This window comes from Bufo bufo, chromosome 4, assembly GCF_905171765.1.
Source record: "Bufo bufo chromosome 4, aBufBuf1.1, whole genome shotgun sequence".
NCBI classification, from domain to species: Eukaryota; Metazoa; Chordata; class Amphibia; order Anura; family Bufonidae; genus Bufo; species Bufo bufo.
The window spans coordinates 464,792,578-464,814,866 of record NC_053392.1 but is presented as its reverse complement, the minus strand read 5'-3'; the positions used below and the strand labels follow the sequence as shown (position 1 = coordinate 464,814,866).

At 41.7% G+C, this 22,289-nt stretch overlaps 1 protein-coding gene across 1 annotated transcript in view; it reads right to left on the bottom strand.

The window, feature by feature from the left end:
• Positions 1-261: 261 nt before the first annotated feature.
• The window catches only part of SLC22A2 (solute carrier family 22 member 2), a 116,208-nt gene continuing 94,180 nt past the window's right edge, over positions 262-22,289 (bottom strand). The window contains exons 8-11 of the mRNA XM_040429477.1: positions 5,792-5,900; positions 2,383-2,495; positions 1,580-1,679; positions 262-631 (exon numbers count right to left, since the gene is read on the bottom strand). Of these exons, the coding sequence (XP_040285411.1) occupies positions 574-631; positions 1,580-1,679; positions 2,383-2,495; positions 5,792-5,900 (380 nt within the window). The 3' untranslated portion in view covers positions 262-573. The remainder of the gene's footprint in view (positions 632-1,579; positions 1,680-2,382; positions 2,496-5,791; positions 5,901-22,289) is intronic.

Genomic DNA, 22,289 nt, shown 5'->3' with positions numbered 1-22,289 from the left:
ACACCATAGGTTGAAAACATAGATTTTAAATAGCATTTAGGTCAACATGGCAGTATTGTGGCTCAGTGGTGAGCACTGTAGCCTCGCAGTGCTGGGTCCTGGGGTTTCAGATCTCATTAAGGCTACATTCACACGAACGTATTTTGTTTCCGTGTCCGCATCCGTATGTCCCTTCTGTAGCCCCTCCAAAAAATATAGAGCATATCCTATTCTTGTCCGTTTTGTTACAATGGATCTGCAAAAAAAAGGGATGCAATACGGATGCCAAAAGGACGTCATCTGTATTTTTTGCCGCAAAACACATACTGTGTGAATGTAGCCTAAGACTAACATCTGCATAGAGTTTGTATGTTTTTCCCTGTTTTTGCTTGGGTTTCCTTTGGTTTTCTCCCACGCACCAAAGACATACTTATAGGGAATCTAGATTGTGAGACCCACGTCAGACAGTGACTGATGACAATGCTAGTAAAGCACTGCAAAATATGTTGTGCTGTATAAGCATGCAAAATGAATTTAGGACAAATTCACATTAGGTTGGTCCAGTAAAGAATAGTAAGTCCATCTTCCCCTCTATCATTCTTTAGACTTTACTTCCAGATATGTTATGTTTGTTTTTATTGACTTGTCTTTCCTGAAAACATAAAGGAAAAAAAACACGGTCATGTTAATTAAAGCACAGGCTCATATCTCCAATAGGCTACTAGTAGGCTACCTCTCTTGTACAGACTTTTGATCATGTTTGGCAGTACTGAAATGGTTAACTGCAAAACTTCAAGTTCTATACAACTCTGGCATTGGCACCAAAATAGAGCTGTGTATTACAGGTAGCAGAAACTGCAAGATCAAGATGACAAAAACGTACATCATGACGTACGTTTTCACCATGGCTTGGGAAACCCAGTGGAACCATTATCAATCAATGAGGTTTGTTGGGCATTGGTAGTGTTCACTGCATTGTGGTTTCTGTTCTAAATGTCATAAACCACAAGCTCGATGTGAAAACAATCTTTTATTAATATTACTACAGTTCTCAATGACCCTTGGAAACTAAGCAAATACTATAAATGTTTTGTTTAGTATTTTAAAGAAATAAAGCCGTTTAGAATTTACCGTAAATTAAAATGCTACTTTGTATTATATACTTTTTTTTTTGTTTTATAATGTTTCCCAGTTCTCTGAATACAGACCACGATGTAAACTAGGGATTCGTTCTGTTTGCCATGATTACATAGTTGTGTCTGCTGCTGCATCAACCATCCAGAATTTGCATGGAATGCTCCTAATTTAGACACCCAGCACCCCCGCCGATCAGCTGTATGAAGAGAAGGTACAAGTACTTGCTCCATTCAAGTGAATGGATGGAGTGAGTATTCGTCATTGCACTGCATTTCCGAGACAACGTGCAGTGTAATGAACAGGAAGTGGCGCTCGCATGCAGCACCGCCTCCTCTTCAAACAGCTGATCAGCGGGGGTGCTGAGTGTCGGACCCCCGCCTTTCTGATTTTGATGACCTATCCTGACTGGTCATAAATATGTATGGCAGGACAACCCATTTAATATAACACTTGTTTAACTCACCTATGTAAATTCTCTGCTTCTTCAATGGTTTCTGGGAGAGCACATCCTTTGGTTTCAGGAAGAAAAAATACAAGTATCCCCGAAATTATTCCTGTAACCGCTGTGTATGAAAAATAAACAAAAAAAAAGGAAATGAAATAAAAACTCTGGTAGGGAGACAAATTATTTAATTGACCAACTTGGCAGCTCCTGTATCATTTTTACAGTGTGGTGTCCAAAACTCCAAATTTTCTTAAAAGGAGTTTCTAAAGGCAACATTGTATACACCGTACATGCAAGGAGAACAACAATGTATGGCTTAGTAGAGATAGATATTACACTGCAATTGCAACATGTAAATTAGTAGTATGGTCAACTTAGACTGGGTTCACACCTGAGCGTTTTACAGCGCGTTCCTATGCGCTGTAAAACGCTCAACAGGCAAAAACCAATGTTTCCCTATGGGCATAGTTCTCACCTGAGCGTTTTACAGAGCGTACGAATGCGCTGTAAAACGCCCTACGCCCCCAAGAAGTACAGGAGCTTCTTTTGGGCGTATTGTCGCGCGTAACACCTCTGTTTTTCATTGTACGCCTCTGTGGCCAATAGCAAGAACGCGCGTACGACGCGCGTTTCCAAAATACAGAAACGCCCCAAAACCCGCCCGATAAAAACACCTGTAAACAGCGCATATCGAATACGCTCAGGTCTGAACCCAGCCTAAGACTGATGAGATGGAGAACTTTTGACTGTCACATACTGAAAAACATTTATATTTAATATGTTAATTGATGGAATGTTGATTTTAGCTCTGGGTTTCTTACCAAAGACTATCAGTGGTAATTCTTTCCAAATACCTGCCAGTCGATAAACAATGAATGGCGTTATGGTTCCACCAAGATCACACATGGAGGAGCAGACCATTACGCCAAGGTTCCTGAAAATGCATTACATAAATAAAAGACAGCAATGCTTAAATGGTTCTAGAAAGAAAAGCTCAAAGAAAGGTATGGCCACATTGCACAGGTTTCACTGGAACTGGAATATTTAGCAAGCAAAGTGTAGCATGTCCACAAAAGTGAAAATGGTGTAAAGTACAACTGGCTTAGTTGCCCATAGCAACCAATCAGATTCCACCGCTCATTTTCCAAAGGAGCTGTGAAAAATGAAAGATGGAATCTGATTGGTTGCTATGGGCAACTAAACCAGTCCTACTTACCCCAGTTTGATAGATCTCCCCCTTAGTTGTTTGTAAAACAAATCTTGGCACCCTATCAGTTTTGTATGAAAGTAATAATGTACTGAGCACATGGAATTTCTATGCTTTAACCCTTAGGCACCCACACTGTATCCTGACCCATTCATTTCAATGGCGATGTGTTTTTTTTTCACGTATCATTTTTGCGTTGTGTGAAAAACGCAATATTCTATATATTCTGCGTTTTTCCGTCTCCGTATGTCCGTATTTCCGTTCCGCAAAAAAACATAACATGTCCTATTATTGTCCGCATTACGGACAAGGATAGTACTATTCTATTAGGGGCCAGTTGCTCCGTTCTGCAAAAAACGGAATGCACATGGACGTCATCCGTATTTTTTGTGGATCCGTTTTTTGCAGACCGCAAAATACATACGGTCGTGTGCATGAGGCCTAAGGCCTATTGCACACGACCGTATGGCTTTTTCAGTATTTTGCGGTCTGCAAAAAATATGGATGACGTCCGTGTGCATTCCGTTTTTTGCGGAACGGAACATCTGGCCCTTAATAGAACAGAACTATCCTTGTCTGTTATGAGGACAATAATAGGACATGTTCTATCTTTGAACGGAAATACGGAAACTGAATGCATACAGAGCACATTCCGTTTTTTTTGCGGACCCATTAAAATTAATGGAAAACGGAACGGAAACAGAAAAAAAACGTTTGTGTGCAAGTGGCCTAATAGATGTTGCTTGTAAACCTTCAGTTTTTTATCACGCAAGTGAAAAACGCATCAAAACGCATTGCACCCGCGCTGAAAAAACTGAACTGAACGCAATCGCAGACAAAACTGACCGAACTTGCTTGCAAAATGGTGTAAGTTTCACTGAACACACCCTGAACGCATCCAGGGCCAATCAGCCACGCTCGTGTGAAAGACGCCTTATAGGACCTGGCAATTTTCCATTTTTGCATTTTCGTTTTTCAATCCCTGACTTCCTAGAGTTACAACTTTTTTATTTTCTGTTAACTTAGCCTTATGAAAGCCTATGTTTTGCGGGACAAGTTGTTCTTTCTAATGGCACCAATTACAGTTGCATACAATGTAAGCGGGAAAATTCCAAATGGGGTTGTTCTGTCCTCAGATACAAATCTAGTCATTTCTGTGTGTTTACCAGTTTAGACATTGCTATTACCTGTGTCTGTATTCCATCTGCATTATATTGTATGATAACAGCACCATCTACTGGTTTAGTGTATTTCGTCTAGCCTGTGTTTCTATGCATTGTGGGAGTCCCAGGGCATTGTGGGTAGTTCCTGGTTCTTTGTGGTCTTGTTCTTGTTTAGAAGCAGCAACCATCTTATGTCAAGAGCCACACTCTCACTGGTTCTGCTGCCCCATGATCTGTTATTCAGCCTGTTTTTAAGCATAGTCGGTAAGGGCACTATCTATGTGTCATTATACTGCAGTTTATTATGTTGTTGCATTTGATATTGCATTATTACCTCATGTACTGTATGTATAGCAGATTATTCTGTATCCTATGCAATGTACTATCGATGTATATGTTCTGAAATAGTATTGTTTTTATTCTGCAGTTTCACCTTTCCTGTCACAATCTACTAGCAATAAAGAGAAGGTTACAGCTGCACAGCCTTTATCTTATGAAGACAGGGGGTTTAGCTACATGTCAGATTACACACCCTGCTAACGTGTATGAGGACAGTATAGGGGTGGAATTGGGGAAAAAAACGCAATTCTGCCACAGTTTTATTTTTTTTTAAACGGTGTTCACTATGCAGTAAAATTGACCTGTTGCCTTCATTCTCCAGGCCAGTATTACAACCATGCTTGTATACAACACTTGTTTAGTTTTTCTTGTGTTTTAATACTGAAAATAAAAATTAAAACCTTGAAAGAATTTTTTTTTCATCACCATCTTCTGACCCCTATAACTGTTTAATATTTATGCATGCAGAGCTGTGTGAGGGCCCATTTTTTTTGTAGGTCGATCCTTACTTTTCAGTGATGTCATATGGAAGTGTGTGTGACTTTTTGATCACTTTTTATAAAACAAAGTTGGAATGACAAAAAATTGTGAATTGGCTGTTTTTATTTTTTTCCATTATGCCATACGCCATATGGGATTAATATTGTTATATTTTAATAGTACGGGGTTTCACACTCGACGATGCCCATGATGTCTATTTTTTATTGGTTAAGTATTTTGATTTTGATTTTGGGGAAAGAGGGTGATTTGAATTTTTATATATTTTTTAATGTTTTTAAAAACTTTTTTTAAGTCACCTAGAGTGACTATAACTGGAAATTATTAGATTGTCCATTGTGTTCATTGATGCCTATATGGCCACTATTGAACACTTCATTTTTAATATAACAATACAGTGCCGCCACCTGGTGGCTTGTATTTGGCTTAGTATATTCTACTAATAGTTGCAAAAGCCTGCTTGAGTCTTTGGGCTATTAGTATAGTGTAACATGTTCCCAGATTTCAGCTGAGGAATGCTGCTATGGGAGCGGGAGCTGCTAAGACTGCTGTGGTCACCTTTGACCATGGCATCTAAAGGGTGAAATATATGCGATCGGCCATATAACTGATCTCATACATGTGTCGCAGAAACTCGGTGGCTATGGCGCCCGCTCACGCGTTTCAAACAGCAGAGACCCGCTTGCAATCAGTTTAAAAACGCAACTTGGAGTCATTACAATATGGCTATAAGTCACCTTCTAACATAGGTCATAAATTCAATGAAGGCATGTAAGTGCATGTATTTCTGTGAGTGGCGCTCATACTTTTTCAATTTTAAAATTTTTCATTATTTTGTTTCCATTTTTCATAATTTACACATCATTAACAGGTCTTTAAGTCCTGTGATTTCCATATTTTTGCAACCTTTCCTTTTTAGTGTTGCAATTTCAATGTTGAGGAGTGTATTTGCATTTTTGTTCAGTAACATACATAACTCATTATACACCTGCATACTGAAATATGATTTTTATATATTCACACCTGATAAATGTTGGATATAACTCAGCATTGACCAAACAAATCATCTCATAAGAAAGTGTAATGCCCATTCTGCTCACACATCCCAGTGCTATCTTGAGTCCATGGAATCCTACAAATAACAAAAAAAATTAGATGTTTTACAACACTAAATATACTGCAAAATGATGTAAAGCATACATCTGATCATTTCTATATTTCAAGAATATTTCAAGATCTTTTTGACTATAAACCTTGAGTCATAGGAAACTTGGAACAAGCATATTTAGTTATAATAATTACAAACCACAGTTAGTGGTGGTCAGCACTATCAAAATCAAGTATTGATCAATAGATCAGAAAATATATAACCAGGAGTATACCACTACTGAAGGACCAATATACATTAAAACTTCATTTTTATTCATCCTCAGTTAAGACAATAATCAAAAGAGATAGATGTGTAAACCCATAGTGACATAAAAAAAACGTGCACAACTCCATTGAGTTGTCTCCAGGGAGGTTTTAGTGGAATATAAACACACTGCCCCTAGTAATTCATAATTACCCTAGACTGTTCTGGCTTTCCCGATAATAGGGTGTTCTCTCTGACAGAAGTAGCACCTCTGGAGTTTCCCTGTCAGCTACCTACAGCAGAGCCCTAAATACAACCTTAACTGACTGATATTTAATCCTAGTAGTAAAAGCACTATAGACCACAAGGGACCATACATACCAATATGTCCCAATAAAGCATAGCATATTGCTCTGTGTAGGGAACTATGTTGGGCAGCAAGTGGGGCGTCCCATGTGTGAGCATAACTAGTCGGGACGCCGCTCTAACTCTGCCCACAGACACTATTAGAGATGAGCGAATCGAAGCTGATGAAGTGGAATTCGTTCCGAATTTCAGGAAAAATTTGATTCACACCAAAGGCGAATTTCCCGGCGCTTCGTGGTAACAAATCGCATTTTTTCCTAAAATGGCTGCTGCACGTGTGAGGACATGGAGAAAGGAACTCTGGGAATGCGGGATCACCCATATTGCCATGCATGCAGCCAGTCAGCAGCCAGCCATCCCTGTGATATCACAGCCCTATAAATAGCGGCAGCCATCTTAGATTCTGCCATTTACCAGTGTACGTAGTGCAGGGAGAGACGTCTGCAGGCGCTAGGGACAGAGATAGGAAAAACTTGATTGTGGGGAAAAAACTATTTATAGGTGCAGGGAAAGGATAGGGAGGAATTGTTCCACAACGTTTGTGTAGAACAGGGTTCAGTAGGAGAGATTGACTGGGTAATAGGAACAATGCTATTACACCTTGGTGCACTGACTGGGGATCCAAATTTCCATTAAACAGCTATGTGATTCCAGCAAACCGTTCTTGTTATTGGGGTGCAAGTGCTGTTTGATACAGCCTTTAACAAGGTTTATTACAAGGAAATATTTCAACAGTACATCTTATTTGCCCTTGTGTGGTGCAATTACATGTTAAGCTCTTTTTGCCGTGTATTAGTGGCGAAATAAAAATATATTCACCGTCCAGCTTTGCACTTATCTGTTGAAAAGCCTGTTGTGTAAAAGTAGAACTGAATTAGGACCTGATTGCCGTTCAGCTGCGCAGTGATATATTCTACAGCCCTGTTTGCCGTGTATTAAGGGCGAAATAAAAATATATTCGCCGTCCAGCGTTGCACTTATCTGTTGAAAAGCCTGTTGTGTAAAAGTAGAAAGAAATTAGGACCTGATTGCCATTTAGCTGCGCAGTGATATATTCTACAGCCCTGTTTGCCGTGTATTAGTGGCAAAATAAAAATATATTCGCCATCCAGCATTGCACTTATCTGTTGTGTAAAAGTAGAAAAAAATTAGGGCCTAATTGCCCTTGTGCAGTGCAGTAATATATTCTACAGTCCTGTTTGCCGTGTATTAGAGGCAAAATAAAAATATATTTGCCGTTCATTGTTGCACTGATCTGTTGAAAAGCCTTTGGTTGAAAATTAGGGCCTAATTGCCGTTCAGCTGTGCAGTGATATATTCTACAGCCCTGTTTGCCATGTATTAGTGGCAAAATAAAAATATATTTGTCGTTCAGCGTTGCACTGATCTGTTGTGTAAAAGTAGAAAAAAATTAGGGCCCAATTGCCCTTGTGTGGTGCAGTGATATATTCTAAAGCCCTGTTTGCTGTGTATTAGTGGTAAAAAATATATATATTCGCCGTTCAGTGTTGCACTTATCTGTTGAAAAGCCTTTTGTGTTGTGTAAAAGTTGAAAATAATTAGGGCCTAATTGCCCTTGTGTGGTGCAGTGATATACCGTACTCTAAAGCCCTATTTGCCGTGTATTAGTGACGAAATAAAAATATATTCGCTGTTCAGAGTTGCACTTATCTGTTGAAAAGCCCGTTGTGTTGTGTAAAAGTTATAAATAATTAAAGGGGTTATCCGACTTAAAAAAATATGTGTTAGGGCTGCTTTATACATCATTAAAGATACATTTCTAATATACTCACTTTATTGATTTTGCGCTGTTTCCAGACTGTTTATTTGCGTCATGTGACCCCCAACGTCATCAACCCTTCTCTGGCACTGATGTCTCGTTTACAAGCTTCTCCCTGCTTGAGGGAGTGGCCCAGCTCTGTAAACGAGACGTCAGAGCCTCTGGTGCCCGCCCCCTCTCTCCCTGTATCTGGCTGCTGGGATCTCATTATCATAACAATAGAGCAGCAGGGCTGTCATTTCCATACACATGGCCGATAGTACTGTGCAAAACAGAAGCTCCTATGTTGCACTGAAAGAGTTAACAGGAGAGCTCTGATAAGGAAAGGGTTACCCAGGCGCTGCCACCCATCCTTGCCCCCAGGACCCAATCTGTGCCCCAGCACCCCCCATCTGATCAGCAGGTAATTAGGGAAAGTATAGGGAAAGGTTGGGCAAGGCAGGGATAATAAAGGGAAAGTTAGTGTGAAAAAAAAGTTTTATTGCATCACCCCTGCCCCCCCTCCCACAACTTTTTTGGGGCGCAGGCATTTTTTTTTTGTTGTTTTGTGCGTTCGCTGACTGTGGCCGGCACTCTTAGCGTCCGGCCACTGTTAGCGCATCGCACACCCCACCGCTGATCAACTTCGGACGGGTGATCAGCGGTTTTGAATTTTTTTATTTTTTCACATTTTTCCCCATTTTCTAGTTAGTTTTAGGGATAAGTACGTGAACACCCGTGCCCCCACACACACTGAATAAAGATTTACATGCACACACACACGCAGACACACACTCCCCTATGGCCCGCCGGATGTTCTCTGCCGAGGAGGCATATGCCCAGCTTGCCTCTGAGTCCGAGAGTCCTAGTGAGGACGAGGATGACCCCACTTTCCTGTTGTCATCCGTATACTCCTCATCATCTAGCGATGATGATGAGGCCCCAAGGCGGCGGAGCAAGGGGACCGCCATGCTACAACATTGTTCATTTTATCAACTGTAGTGTCACAGGAATCATATATCACGCCACATGTCCATGTGGCCTGATATATATTGGTATGACGACTCGTGAGTTTCGGGTTCGCATACAGGAACATCAGAAAGACATTCGGGCAGCTGCCAAAATTGTGGATGGAGAAAGAGATAAACTTGTAAAACTAAAACCTATTGCAAAACATTTCCGTCAGAAACATAACAACTGTTGGCAGGACTTAAAATTCAGGGGGATAGATAGGGTCTCCCTTGGTGCGCGTGGCGGAGATCTGTTCAAACGGTTGGAGCAGGTTGAAAGCAAGTGGATTGTGAAGTTGAACACTCAGGTGCCATTTGGCCTGAATGACAAAATTCCATTTGCCTCGTTTTTGTAGGGTGCAGCATCATCCCTGATGTGTGGTGTTTTAGATAGTTAGGATGTCTATGTTTTTAGGTTATCTCTAGCCGGGTTCCTATGGTGTGATGTTTGAATTATGCACACTGATTTGATCTCTTTTTTGTCTACATATGTAGGGTATATATATACTGCTGTTGTGGGATCGGAAAATCTTTTTCTCCATAAGAATAAATATGGATAGGGCCTACAAACCAGTGGATCGTCTGGTGAACTGCGATCAATGAGTCATGTATATACATCATGTTATGAAATGCATTTATGTCTGTACATTATAAACACATGTTGATGAAATCATGTATTCTTATTACTAATAATTTTTAAATACATGTCTTTCTTTATTTTTATAACACATGTATTGTTCGTTCATGCCGGTGTTGTTGTACCGTGATAAGGTAGAGATTGTGGTCAGTATGCTTCCTCATTCATGTCATTATTTGTTTAGAGTCACCGATGTGAGTAATAGGTCCTTTTTAGTCTATGGTTTAATGTTTACCGTTTGCTACATGGTATAGACAGGACTTAACTCGGTGTTGGGCATTGACCAATCTCCTCTGCTGTAAAGTAATTTTAGCACTTGCACTTTACGCACAATTATTGTAACTACCACATATCTGCGGTCTGTATGGCATTTTAAGTGTTCTTAAATGTCTGTGTGGCCAGTGGTCACAACTCTATTTTTTGTACCAATAAAAAGATCTGTGATTTTGTATAAAACTTTATTGCTTGAGTTGTGATTTGATACTTATAGATCCATATATCTTGTATTGGTTTCGCCATGCTAGGGACCCTGTGGCCCACCCTAGTACGAGCAGCTCTGGGGCTCGTACTAGTTTTCCGGCCCACCAGTTAAATCCACCGGAGCCCCCTGCCGGTGAACTTGTCTGGTGTACCCCAGAGCGATTTGAGCCCGTGATTCCTGAGTTTGTAGGCCAATTAGGAATCCAGATTTCCACAGTGGGCTTCACTGAATATGCCTTTTTTATTCTTTTTTTCAGTGACCAACTGGTAAACCTAATAGTGGAGCAGATGAACCTGTATGCCCAACAGTTCATTGCTCAACACCCGGGCTCCTTTTTGGCTAGGCCCGGTGGCTGGACCCCGGTCAGTGCAGCCGAGATGAGGATATTTTGGGGCCTCGTGCTGCACATGGGCCTAGTCAAGAAACCTAGTGTCAGGCATTACTGGAGTGGGGACGTCCTCTACCAGACCCCACTTTACAGTACGGCCATGACACGTACCCGGTTTGAGCCCATCCGGAAATTCCTGCATTATTCAGATAATGCAGCATGTCCCCCCCAAAGTGATCCTGCCTATGACCGTCTGTATAAGATACGGCCGGTCATCGATCACTTTGGGGCCAAATTTGTACAGGCCTATGTACCTGGAAGGGAGGTAGCGGTTGATGAGTCTCTCATTGCGTTCAAGGGGAGACAAATTTTCCGCCAGTATGTTCCCTCAAAGCGGGCGAGGTATGGCCTGAAGCTGTACAAACTTTGTGAGAGTACACTTAGAAGTTTCGTGTGTACGAGGGGAGAGATTCCCGTATTCAACCCCCAGAATGTCCCCCCACTCTGGGTGTTAGCGGGAAACTTGTGCGGGACCTTATGCACCCACTGCTAGATAAAGGTTATCACCTGTACGTGGATAACTTTTATACTAGTATTCCTTTGTTCCAGTCCCTCGCCGCCAGATCCACGTCCGCTTGTGGGACCGTGCGGAAAAATAAACGTGGCCTCCCTGCCCACCCCCTCCAGGTACCTATCCCCAGGGGTGAGACCCGTGCCCTTACCAGTGAAAACCTGTTGCTGGTCAGATATAAAGACAAGAGGGATGTCCTTGTACTGTCCACAATTCATGGTAATGGCATCACCCCTGTCCCTGTGCGAGGTACCGCGGCAACGGTCCTCAAGCCCGATTGTATCGTCGACTACAATCGGTATATGGGAGGAGTTGATCTCTCTGAACAAGTCCTCAAGCCATATAACGCCATGCGCAAAACCCGGGCATTGTACAAAAAAGTCTGGCCAGACTATTTATTGTATGGTATTGTTATGGACTATTGATACAAAATGGATACTTGCTTGTTGAGGACTATGTTTAGCTAAGATGGCGGCCAGGCATTCAGCCAACACCTATAAACTAGAATCTTACTTTGTGTTTTATCATGTGTTTCTTTGTGGTTTCCGTTCAGCTCAAGCAAGCAGTTACAAAGAAAGAAGAAGTAACGGTTTCACCCACGAGCAAGGGGGGAGGGGGGAGGAATTTCCTCTGAGCCGTCAAGGTTACAGAAAAGTATAGAGTTCGTAGCCAATAGAAAAGATATACTCTATCTTTCACACCCCCCCCCCTCCCACTTCTTCATGTCGTAAAACCTATGTATTGTCTGCTGTTTTCAGAAAATAAACCAGAGATCCTGTTATAACTCCGAGCAGTGTGTTGTCTCAGATTTGATCTCTCCGTGCACGTACATTAATTAATTTGGAGCAGTACATCAACCGAACTGGCAGCTTGGCCAGAACCAGAACAGTATTTATTTAGAGTTTTAAATGCTTATAGTATACCACTAATATTAAGATTTATCAATAAAGTACCGCCCACTCCAGGTAATGTGAGTGCCCAGCCTTTTCTTCATATACTATGTCACCTTGCCACTCTGTGGTCTCCTGATGCTGCCGCAACCTCCACACTCTGTCATTGTGCCACTCTGTGGCCTCCTGATGCTGCCGCCACCTTGCCACTCACTAGTTCCTGATGCTGCCGCCACCTCCACACTGTCATTGTGCCACTCTGTGGCCTCCTGATGCTGTCACCACCACCAGACTCTGTCATTGGGCCACTCTGTGGTCTCCTCAAGCTGCTTCCACCTCACCACTATGTCATAGGGCCACTCTGTGGGCTTCTCATGCTGTTCCCACCCTCCCCACTTCATGACTGGGCCACTATTTTGCTTTTCGGCCTGGCTGACATCATTTATTTGACCCTTCTTCTGATCTGTCAGAAGGAAAGAAAAATAAGACGCACAATGGATCCTCTCTGTGTAGCAACTGTAAGGCCTGTATGGTCCCATCAGAATTGGCTTATGAGTGGGTACAAAACACAGAAGACATGCAAATATTCCGTTAACGTGTCATCTCTGTTTTGGATCCACTCCTGTTTTTTTTGGCATTAGCAATACTGATGGATAACTGACAAAATGCTGACCGAGTGTAGGCGGATGCTCCACAGACAGTATCCGTTTTTTGTGGGTTATTGTTCATTGATCAGAGGAAGGGCAAAATAATCTGTGATGTCAACACAAACTTACTGCTGACTAGAGAGGGCCTTGCGGTTTGCCCGGCAGTCATTTTGAGGCGAACTCTGCTCGTTCGCTATTCGTCGAACATGCGAATATATGGCGATAATCACACGCGCCATACTTTTTTGCATAGTGCCGAACTTTGACCCATGACACATCCACCAGGTGGGACAGGACTGCCAATTGAGACTTTTAAGCACATGGACACCCCCCCAACCCTATAACAGAACCCGATCTGGCAGCCATTTTACATTATGTGTTTTGCCAGTGTAGGGAGAGGTTTCATTTTAGAGCAGGGACAGTTAGGGACACCAAACGCTATCTAATAGGGCCACAAAAGTGCTTTTAAGGAATGGTATAGGTGTACTATCAATAGGTGTGATATAGAGGGGTGTGATATACTTATAATACACTTTCCAACATAGAAATTATATTATAGTGTATTTGTATTGTGCAGCAGTTGTGTGCAGTTCTGCTGCGATACTGCAGCTAGATAGAGGAACAAATGCTATTGGAGTAACTAATTGTTGTGATATACCTGTTGCCCCCCAAAAAACTGCTTGAGGGCTGCGATATACCTTCTTCCACAAAATCCTGATTGAGGGGTGCTATATATTGGTTTCTGCCAAATACTGATTGAGGTGTGCCATATACTTTCTTCCACAAAATACTGATTGAGGGGTGCTATTGCTATATACCCTCTTCCACCAAATACTGATAGAGGGCTGTGATACACCTGCTTCCACAAAATACTGATTCAGGGGGGCCATACCTGTTTCTGCCAAATACTGATTGAGGGGTGTTGTATACCTGTTTCTGCCAAATACTGATTGAGTGGTGCTATATAGCTGTTTCTGCCAAATACTGATTGAGGGGTGCTATTGTTATATACCCTCTTCCACCAAATACTGATTGAAGGCTGCGATATACCTTCTTCCACAAAATCCTGATTGAGGGGTGCTATATGCCTGTTTCCGCCAAATACTGATTGAGGGGGGCTATATACCAGTTTCTGCAAAATATTGATTAAGGGGTGCTATATACCTGTTTCCGCCAAATACGGATTGAGGGGTGTTGTATACCATCTTCCACAAAATACTGATTGAGGAGTGCCATACCAGTTTCCGCCAAATATTGATTAAGGGGTGCTATATACCTGTTTCCGACAAATACTGATTGAGGGGTGCCATATACCTTCTTCCACAAAATACTGATTGAGGGGTGCCATACCTGTTTCCGCCAAATACTGATTGAGGGGTGCCATATACCTTCTTCCACTAAATACTGATTGAGGGGTGCTATTGCTATATACCTTCTTCCACCAAATACTGATTGAGGGCTGCGATACACCAGCTTCCACAAAATACTGATTGATGGGTGCCATATACCTATTTCTGCCAAATACTGATTGAGGGGTGCCATATACCTTCTTCCACAAAATACTGATTGAGGGGTGCTATTGCTATATACCTTTTTCCACCAAATACTGATTGAGGGCTGCGATATACCTTCTTCCATAAATATTGCACTTTTCTATGGACTTAGGCAGAGGGGCATTTAGAAAATGACAGGCAGAGGAAGAGGCAGACTGTTCCGCAGGGATGGTAGGGCTCGAGCAGGTGCACCAGGCTGGAGATTAAGTGGGAAGTTGGAGAAGGCGCGTGCGATAACTTCAAAGGGCGCACCAGAGTTGGTTGATTGGCTCACTCAGCCTTCCGCTTCTGCAAATGCTTCATCCTCTGTATCTGCACCCTCCTTACTCTCTGCTGTGTGCACCCCCAAAGACACCACCACCACCACCATAGCCCCTCCACTCGAGTCAGAGGAATTATTTTCCCATCCATTCCCAGACCTTACCGATGCGCAGCCATTCTTGGCATCGGAGGAGGAAGAGGAGGTAGCAACGGCCGCCACCCAGCGGTCTGACGACAGTACCTATATCACCCACAGGAGGGTGGTGTCACGGCCATGGTCATGGTCGTGACTCTTAACCGCATGCAGTTGCCTGCGGTCTTGGTGTTGTTGTCAATCACAGGTGAGGGCTATAGTATGTTGTGTATGTGAGGGCTATATGTTGTGTATGTGGCAGCAGAGCAGCCTGAGCGGTGCTTGCTGCAGTAAACATAGAAACATAGAAACATAGAATGTGTCGGCAGATAAGAACCATTTGCCCCATCTAGTCTGCCCAATATACTGAATACTATGGATAGCCCCCGGCCCTATCTTATATGAAGGATGGCCTTATGCCTATCCCATGCATGCTTAAACCCCTTCACTGTATTTGCAGCTACCACTTCTGCAGGAAGGCTATTCCATGCATCCACTACTCTCTCAGTAAAGTAAAACTTCCTTATATTACTTTTAAACCTTTGCCCCTCTAATTTAAAACTGTGTCCTCTTGTGGTAGTTTTTCTTCTTTTAAATATGCTCTCTTCCTTTACCGAGTTGATTCCCTTTATGTATTTAAAAGTTTCTATCATATCCCCTCTGTCTCTTCTTTCTTCCAAGCTATACATATTAAGGTCCTTTAACCTTTCCTGGTAAGTTTTATCCTGCAATCCATGTACTAGTTTAGTAGCTCTTCTCTGAACTCTCTCTAGAGTATCTATATCCTTCTGGAGATATGGCCTCCAGTACTGCGCACAATACTCCAAGTGAGGTCCCACCAGTGTTCTGTACAGCGGCATAAGCACTTCACTCTTTCTACTGCTTATACCTCTCCCTATACATCCAAGCATTCTGCTGGCATTTCGTGCTGCTCTATTACATTGTCTTCCCACCTTTAAGTCTTCTGAAATAATTACTCCTAAATCCCTTTCCTCAGATACTGAGGTCAGGACTGTGTCAAATATTCTATATTCTGCCCTTGGGTTTTTACGCCCCAGGTGCATTATCTTGCACTTATCCACATTAAATTTCAGTTTCCAGAGTTCTGACCATTCTTCTAGTTTTCCTAAATCCTTTTCCATTTGGCGTTTCCCTCCAGGAACATCAACCCTGTTACATATCTTTGTGTCATCAGCAAAAAGACAAACCTTACCAGCGAGGCCTTTTGCAATATCACTTATGAAGATATTCAACAAAATCGGTCCCAGTACAGATCCCTGTGGAACCCCACTGGTAACATTACCTTGTTTTGAATGTTCTCCATTGACTACAACCCTCTGTTGTCTGTCACTCAGCCACTGCCTAATCCACTCAACAATATGGGAGTCCATGCTCAATGACTGCAGTTTATTGATAAGTCTTCTATGTGGGACAGTGTCAAAAGCCTTACTAAAATCTAGATATGCGATGTCTACTGCACCTCCACCGTCTATTATTTTATTCACCCAGTCAAAAAAAATCTATAAGATTTGTTTGACATGATCTCCCTGAAGTAAACCCATGTTGTTTTTCATCTTGCAATCCATGGGATTTTAGATGTTCCACAATCCTATCCTTTAATAGGGTTTCCATTAATTTGCCTACTATTGATGTCAGACTCACTGGTCTATAGTTGCTCGATTCCTCCCTACTACCTTTCTTGTGAATGGGCACGACATTTGCCAATTTCCAATCTTCCGGGACGACTCCTGTTACTAATGATTGGTTAAATAAATCTGTTAACGGTTTTGCCAGCTCACCACTAAGCTCTTTTAATAATTTTGGGTGTATCTCATCAGGCCCCTGTGACTTATCCGTCTTCACCTTAGACAGCAAACTTAGAACATCTTCCTCTGTAAAGATACATGCATCAAACGATTTAATAGTCATTCTTTCTAGTGGAGGTCCTTCTCCTTTTTCTTTTGTAAAAACTGAACAGAAGTATTCATTAAGGCAGTCGGCTAGCCCTTTATTCTCTTCTACATACCTTCCGTCCTTTGTTTTTAATTTAGTTATTCCTTGTTTTAATTTCCTTTTTTCATTTATATATCTGAAGAATGTCTTATCCCCTTTTTTCATAGACTGAGCTAGTTTTTCTTCTGCCTGCGCTTTAGAAGTTCTTATAACTTGCTTGGCCTCTCTCTGCCTAATCTTGTAGATTTCCTTATCTTCATTGCTCTGGTTTTTTTTATAATTACAAAATGCTAGCTTTTTATTTTTAATGATTTGGGCCACTTCTGCTGAGTACCACATTGGTCTCCTCCTTTTTTTGCTTTTACTGACAAGTCTAATGGGATCCAGCCTCAAGGAACACCTAGACCGACAGGTGTCCGACTACATAGGGTTAACGGCTGATGTGGACGCTCTGAGAAGCGAGGAACCCCTTGACTACTGGGTGTGCAGGCTTGACCTGTGGCCAGAGCTGGCACAATATGCCATGGAACTCTTGGCTTGCCCCTTGTCGAGTGTCCTGTCCGAAAGGACGTTCAACGCAGCAGGGGGGGGGTCGTGACCGATAAGCGCACTTGCCTACCTCACATTTTTTTTTATGAATGAGGCATGGATCTCGGAGGAATTCAACACCTGTGATGACCATGTGGAATTTCCTCATGCCAGCCCACACATTTCCGCCACCACCCAAAACAAAGAATGGTCCTTGCCTTATGTATATACAGCGGCATAAAAGGCCTTTTATGTCAGGTGAATGCCTAATTTTTGGGGCCTATACTGGCGACAGTTACATATTTATCCTGTGACCGCCTAATGCACCTCCAGTCACAGATTTCAAAGTTCTGTGCTGTCAGGTGAATGCCTATTGGCTAATTTTTTGGGGCCTGTACTGGCCTACAGTTATTTATCCTGTGACCGCCTAATATACCTCCAGCCACGGAATCCAAAGTTCTTTGCTGTCAGGTGAATGCCTATTGACTCATTTTTGGGGCCTGTACTGGCCGACAGTTACATTTTTTTTTTTTTTTCTTTGTCAAATTTCTTTTTATTGAGCAGAAGAAATAAGTGCAAAAAGGATCCAACTCCTTTTAGAATCTGCACAATGTAGAAAATAATGTACACAACATGAATATACATGGTACAAAGTACAAAGGCACAAAGTATAAAGGCACATGCGGTACATAATGGGATGACATGTTATACTACAATACATGTATTGATTATAACATAAGATATACGTGTAACATAGCTAGTGGCAAACCTCGCGTTGGACAACAAGGCATCTGATCCGTAAAGCCGCTAGACTAAGCATACATGGGTCTAATCGTAGTTTTCTTGTATATCTGAAACAACAACAAAATAGCTATGACCTAGTACAAATGAGGCATTACTATGGCAGCCACCATCCTGGCCAGGCATCTTTTGTTGAAAGGTTACGGAACTCACTTTAGGCGCTGGTCAATTCCGCAGGACAACATAAGCCATTCCATCAGCATGGTATGCTAGTATACAAAGAGTGCCACATGTGTAGCCCATGGTGGGGCTAATATTTAAACAGAAGAGATAAGAGAGATAAAAGCCAATAAAAAGAGAAAATGATATGGGAGGGGGGGGGGGGGGAGAGAGGTACCCTTCTACTCTTTACTTAAACTTTCTGAAGTTTTTCCAAGATGACCAGATCTTGAGAAAGTGGGGGCGTGTGTAAGTTTCCCAATGAGCCAGCTCTTCAAATCTGTAAATCTGATCAACCTTGTCTCTCCACATCAGTACTGATGGAGGCTCAGTGTTCTTCCAGAGCAGCGGGATAAGCATTCTTGCTGCTGTGATAAGCATAGTGAGGAGGTCAGATTTAGAGGGAGTAAGCGACTCATTGGGACACCAGAGAAGGATTAATTTAGGGTCCAATTTGACCTGAGTATCACAGACCTCATTTATCAATTTTTCAATGTGTGACCAGAACAGACCGATTTTCTCACAATGCCACCAGATGTGTGTGAGCGAACCTACATCTTTTCCACATCTCCAACACAGGTTCGAAATCTCAGGGTTGAGCCTATGTAGAGATTCAGGGGACTTGTACCATCTGGTAAGCAGCTTATACGAATTTTCCTGGATTCTAATACAACAGGTAAAACCATGTGAGTGAGAGAGTATGAATGCTTTTTCTGGGGCCAAGAGGCGGGTGGAGAGTTCAACCTCCCAACCTCCTTGTATATCGTGGAAAGCGGTTTAGTAAGTGTATGCATTTCCGCAATCCGATCATCTAACCAGGAGAGAGGGCCGGAAATATCTGGAGTTGGTAGTTTGAGTATTTTAATATCTTTTTGGAAGGCAAATACCTGAAAGAAAGAGGCCTTCTTGACCCTGGAGTTATTCCAGATCATATTCCAGTCAAGGTTACCGTCTAGGGTCTGTATATCACTCAAGTGAATATCACTTAAAAGAGGCCATATCCCTGAGGGGTCCCGTGACTCTGGATGTATGTAGAACTGTAAGGAGGGGAGTGGCATACGTGAGTTTGGGAATTTAACCCCTTAAGGACTTAGAATGTACCGCTACGGCATGTTTCCCGAGTCCTTAAGGACACACAGTATTACTCATACAGCCAATGCATTCCAATACAGAAGTATTGGAATTCATTGTAAAGGATTAGACCCCCAAAAGTTTAACTGCCAAAGTGGGACAAAAAATAAAGTGAAAAAAAAAAGTTTAAAAAATAAATTCTAACCCCAAAAAATTTAAAGTTTCAAGTAAAAATAAACAAAAACGTCATTTATCCAAAAATAAAGTTAAAAAAAGTGGTACAAAATAGGGGGAAAAAAAAGTCTACATATTAGGCATCGCCGCGTCCGTATCGACCGGCTCTATAAAAATATCACATGACCTAACCCCTCAGATGAACACCGTAAAAAATAAATAAAAAACTGTGCTAAATAAGCCATTTTTTTGTCACCTTACATCACAAAAAGTACAACAGCAAGTGATCAAAAAGGCGTTTGCCCACCAAAATAGTACCAATCTAACCGTCACCTCATCCCACAAAAAATAAGCCCCTACCTGAGACAATCGCCCAAACAATCGCCCAATCGTGTAAAACTTACATAAATAAAAGAAAGTATACATATTTGGTATCGTCGCGTTCGTATCGACCGACTCTATAAAAATATCACATGACCTAACCCCTCAGATGAACACCTTAAAAAATAAAAACTGTGCTAAATAAACAATTTTTTGTCACCTTACATCACAAAAAGTGTAATAGCAAGCGATCAAAAAGTCACACGCACCCCAAAATAGTGCCAATAAAACTGTCATCTCATCCCGCAAAAATCATACCCTACCCAAGGTAATCGCCCAAAAACTGAAAAAATGATGGCTCTCAGACTATGGAAACACTAAAACATGATTTTTTTTGCTTCAAAAATGAAATCATTGTGTAAAACTTACATAAATAATAAAAAAGTATACATATTAGGTATCGCCGCGTCCGTATCGACCGGCTCTATAAAAATTTCACATGACCTAACCCTTCAGATGAACACCGTAAAAAAATTTAAATAAAAACTGTGCTAAATAACCATTTTTTGTCACCGTACATCACAAAAAGTGTAATAGCAAGCGATCAAAAAGTCACACGCACCCCAAAATAGTGCCAATAAAACCGTCATCTCATCCCCCAAAAATCATACCCTACCCAAGGTAATCGCCCTTGGAAACACTAAAACATGATTTTTTTTTTGGTTAAAGATAAATGTTGTAAATAACAAAAAATAAAAACGGTGCCAAAACAGCTATTTCTTGTTATCTTGCCTCACAAAAAGTGTAATATAGAGCAACCAAAAATCATATGTACCCTAAACTAGTACCAACAATACTGCCACCCTATCCCGTAGTTTCTAAAATGGGGCCACTTTTTTGGAGTTTCTACTCTAGGGGTGCATCAGGGGGGCTTCAAATGGGACATGGTGTCAAAAAAACCAGTCCAGCAAAACCTGCCTTCCAAAAACCGTATGGCATTCCTTTCCTTCTGCGCCCTGCCGTGTGCCCGTACAGCGGTTTACGACCACATATGGGGTGTTTCTGTAAACTACAGAATCTGGGCCATAAATATTGAGTTTGGTTTGGCTGTTAACCCTTGCTTTATAACTGGAAAAAAATTATTAAAATGGTAAATCTGCCAATCTCTATTTTCCATTAATTCTTGTGGAACACCTAAAGGGTTAACAAAGTTTGTAAAATCAGTTTTGAATACCTTGAGGGGTGTAGTTTATAGAATGGGGTCATTTTTGGGTGGTTTCTATTATGTAAGCCTTGCAAAGTGACTTCAGACCTGAACTGGTCCCTAAAAATTGGGTTTTTGAACATTTCTGAAAAATTTCAAGATTTGCTTCTAAACTTCTAAGCCTTGTAACATCCCCAAAAAATAAAATATCATTCCCAAAATGATCCAAACATGAAGTAGACATATGGGGAATGTAAAGAAATAACTATTTTTTGTAGGTATTACTATGTATTATAGAAGTAGAGAAATTTAAACTTGGAAATTTGCAATTTTTTACAAATTTTTGGTAAATTTGGTATTTTTTTATAAATAAAAATTTATTTTTTTGACTTCATTTTACCAGTGTCATGAAGTACAATATGTGACGAAAAAACAATCTCCGAATGGCCTGGATAAGTCAAAGCGTTTCAAAGTTATCACCACTTAAAATGACACTGGTTAGATTTCAAAAAATGGCCGGGTCTTTAAGGTGAAATAGGGCTGAGTCTTTAAGGCTGGGTTCACACCTGAGCGTATTCGATAAGCGCTTTTTACAGGCGTTTTTATCGGGCGTTTTTGAGGCGTATTTTGGGGCGTTTTTGTATTTTGGAAACGCGTGTAGTACGCGTGTTTGTGTGATTAATCTAATGAAAAACTGCCACAATACACCCCAAAGAAGCTCCTGTACTTCTTGGGGCATAGGGCGTTTTACAGCACGTTGGTACGCACTGTAAAACGCTCAGGTGAGAACCATGCCCATAGGGATGCCCGTAAGAACGCGCTGTAAAACGCTCAGGTGTGAACCCAGCCTAAGGGGTTAAAGGGGTTATCCAAGTTATATTTATTGATGACCTATCCTCAGGATAGGTCATCAATATCAGATCGGCGGGGGTCCGACACCCGGCACCCCCTCCGATCAGCTGTTTGAAGAGAAGGCATGTGCGGTGTCAGCGCTGCCTCCTCTTCACTGTTTACCTTCTAGCCGTTGCATCTGCAGTGGTGAGCAGGTGTAATTACACCCAAGCCGTCCCATTCATTTCAATAGGAAGGCTTGGGTGTAATTACACCTGCTCACCACTGCAGATGCAACGGCTAGAAGGTAAACAGTGAAGAGGAGGCAGCGCTGACACCGCACATGCCTTCTCTTCAAACAGCTGATCGGAGGGGGTGCCGGGTGTCGGACCCCCGCCGATCTGATATTGATGACCTATCCTGAGGATAGGTCATCAATAAATATAACTTGGATAACCCCTTTAATCACTTTGTACTTGTATTGTCTAG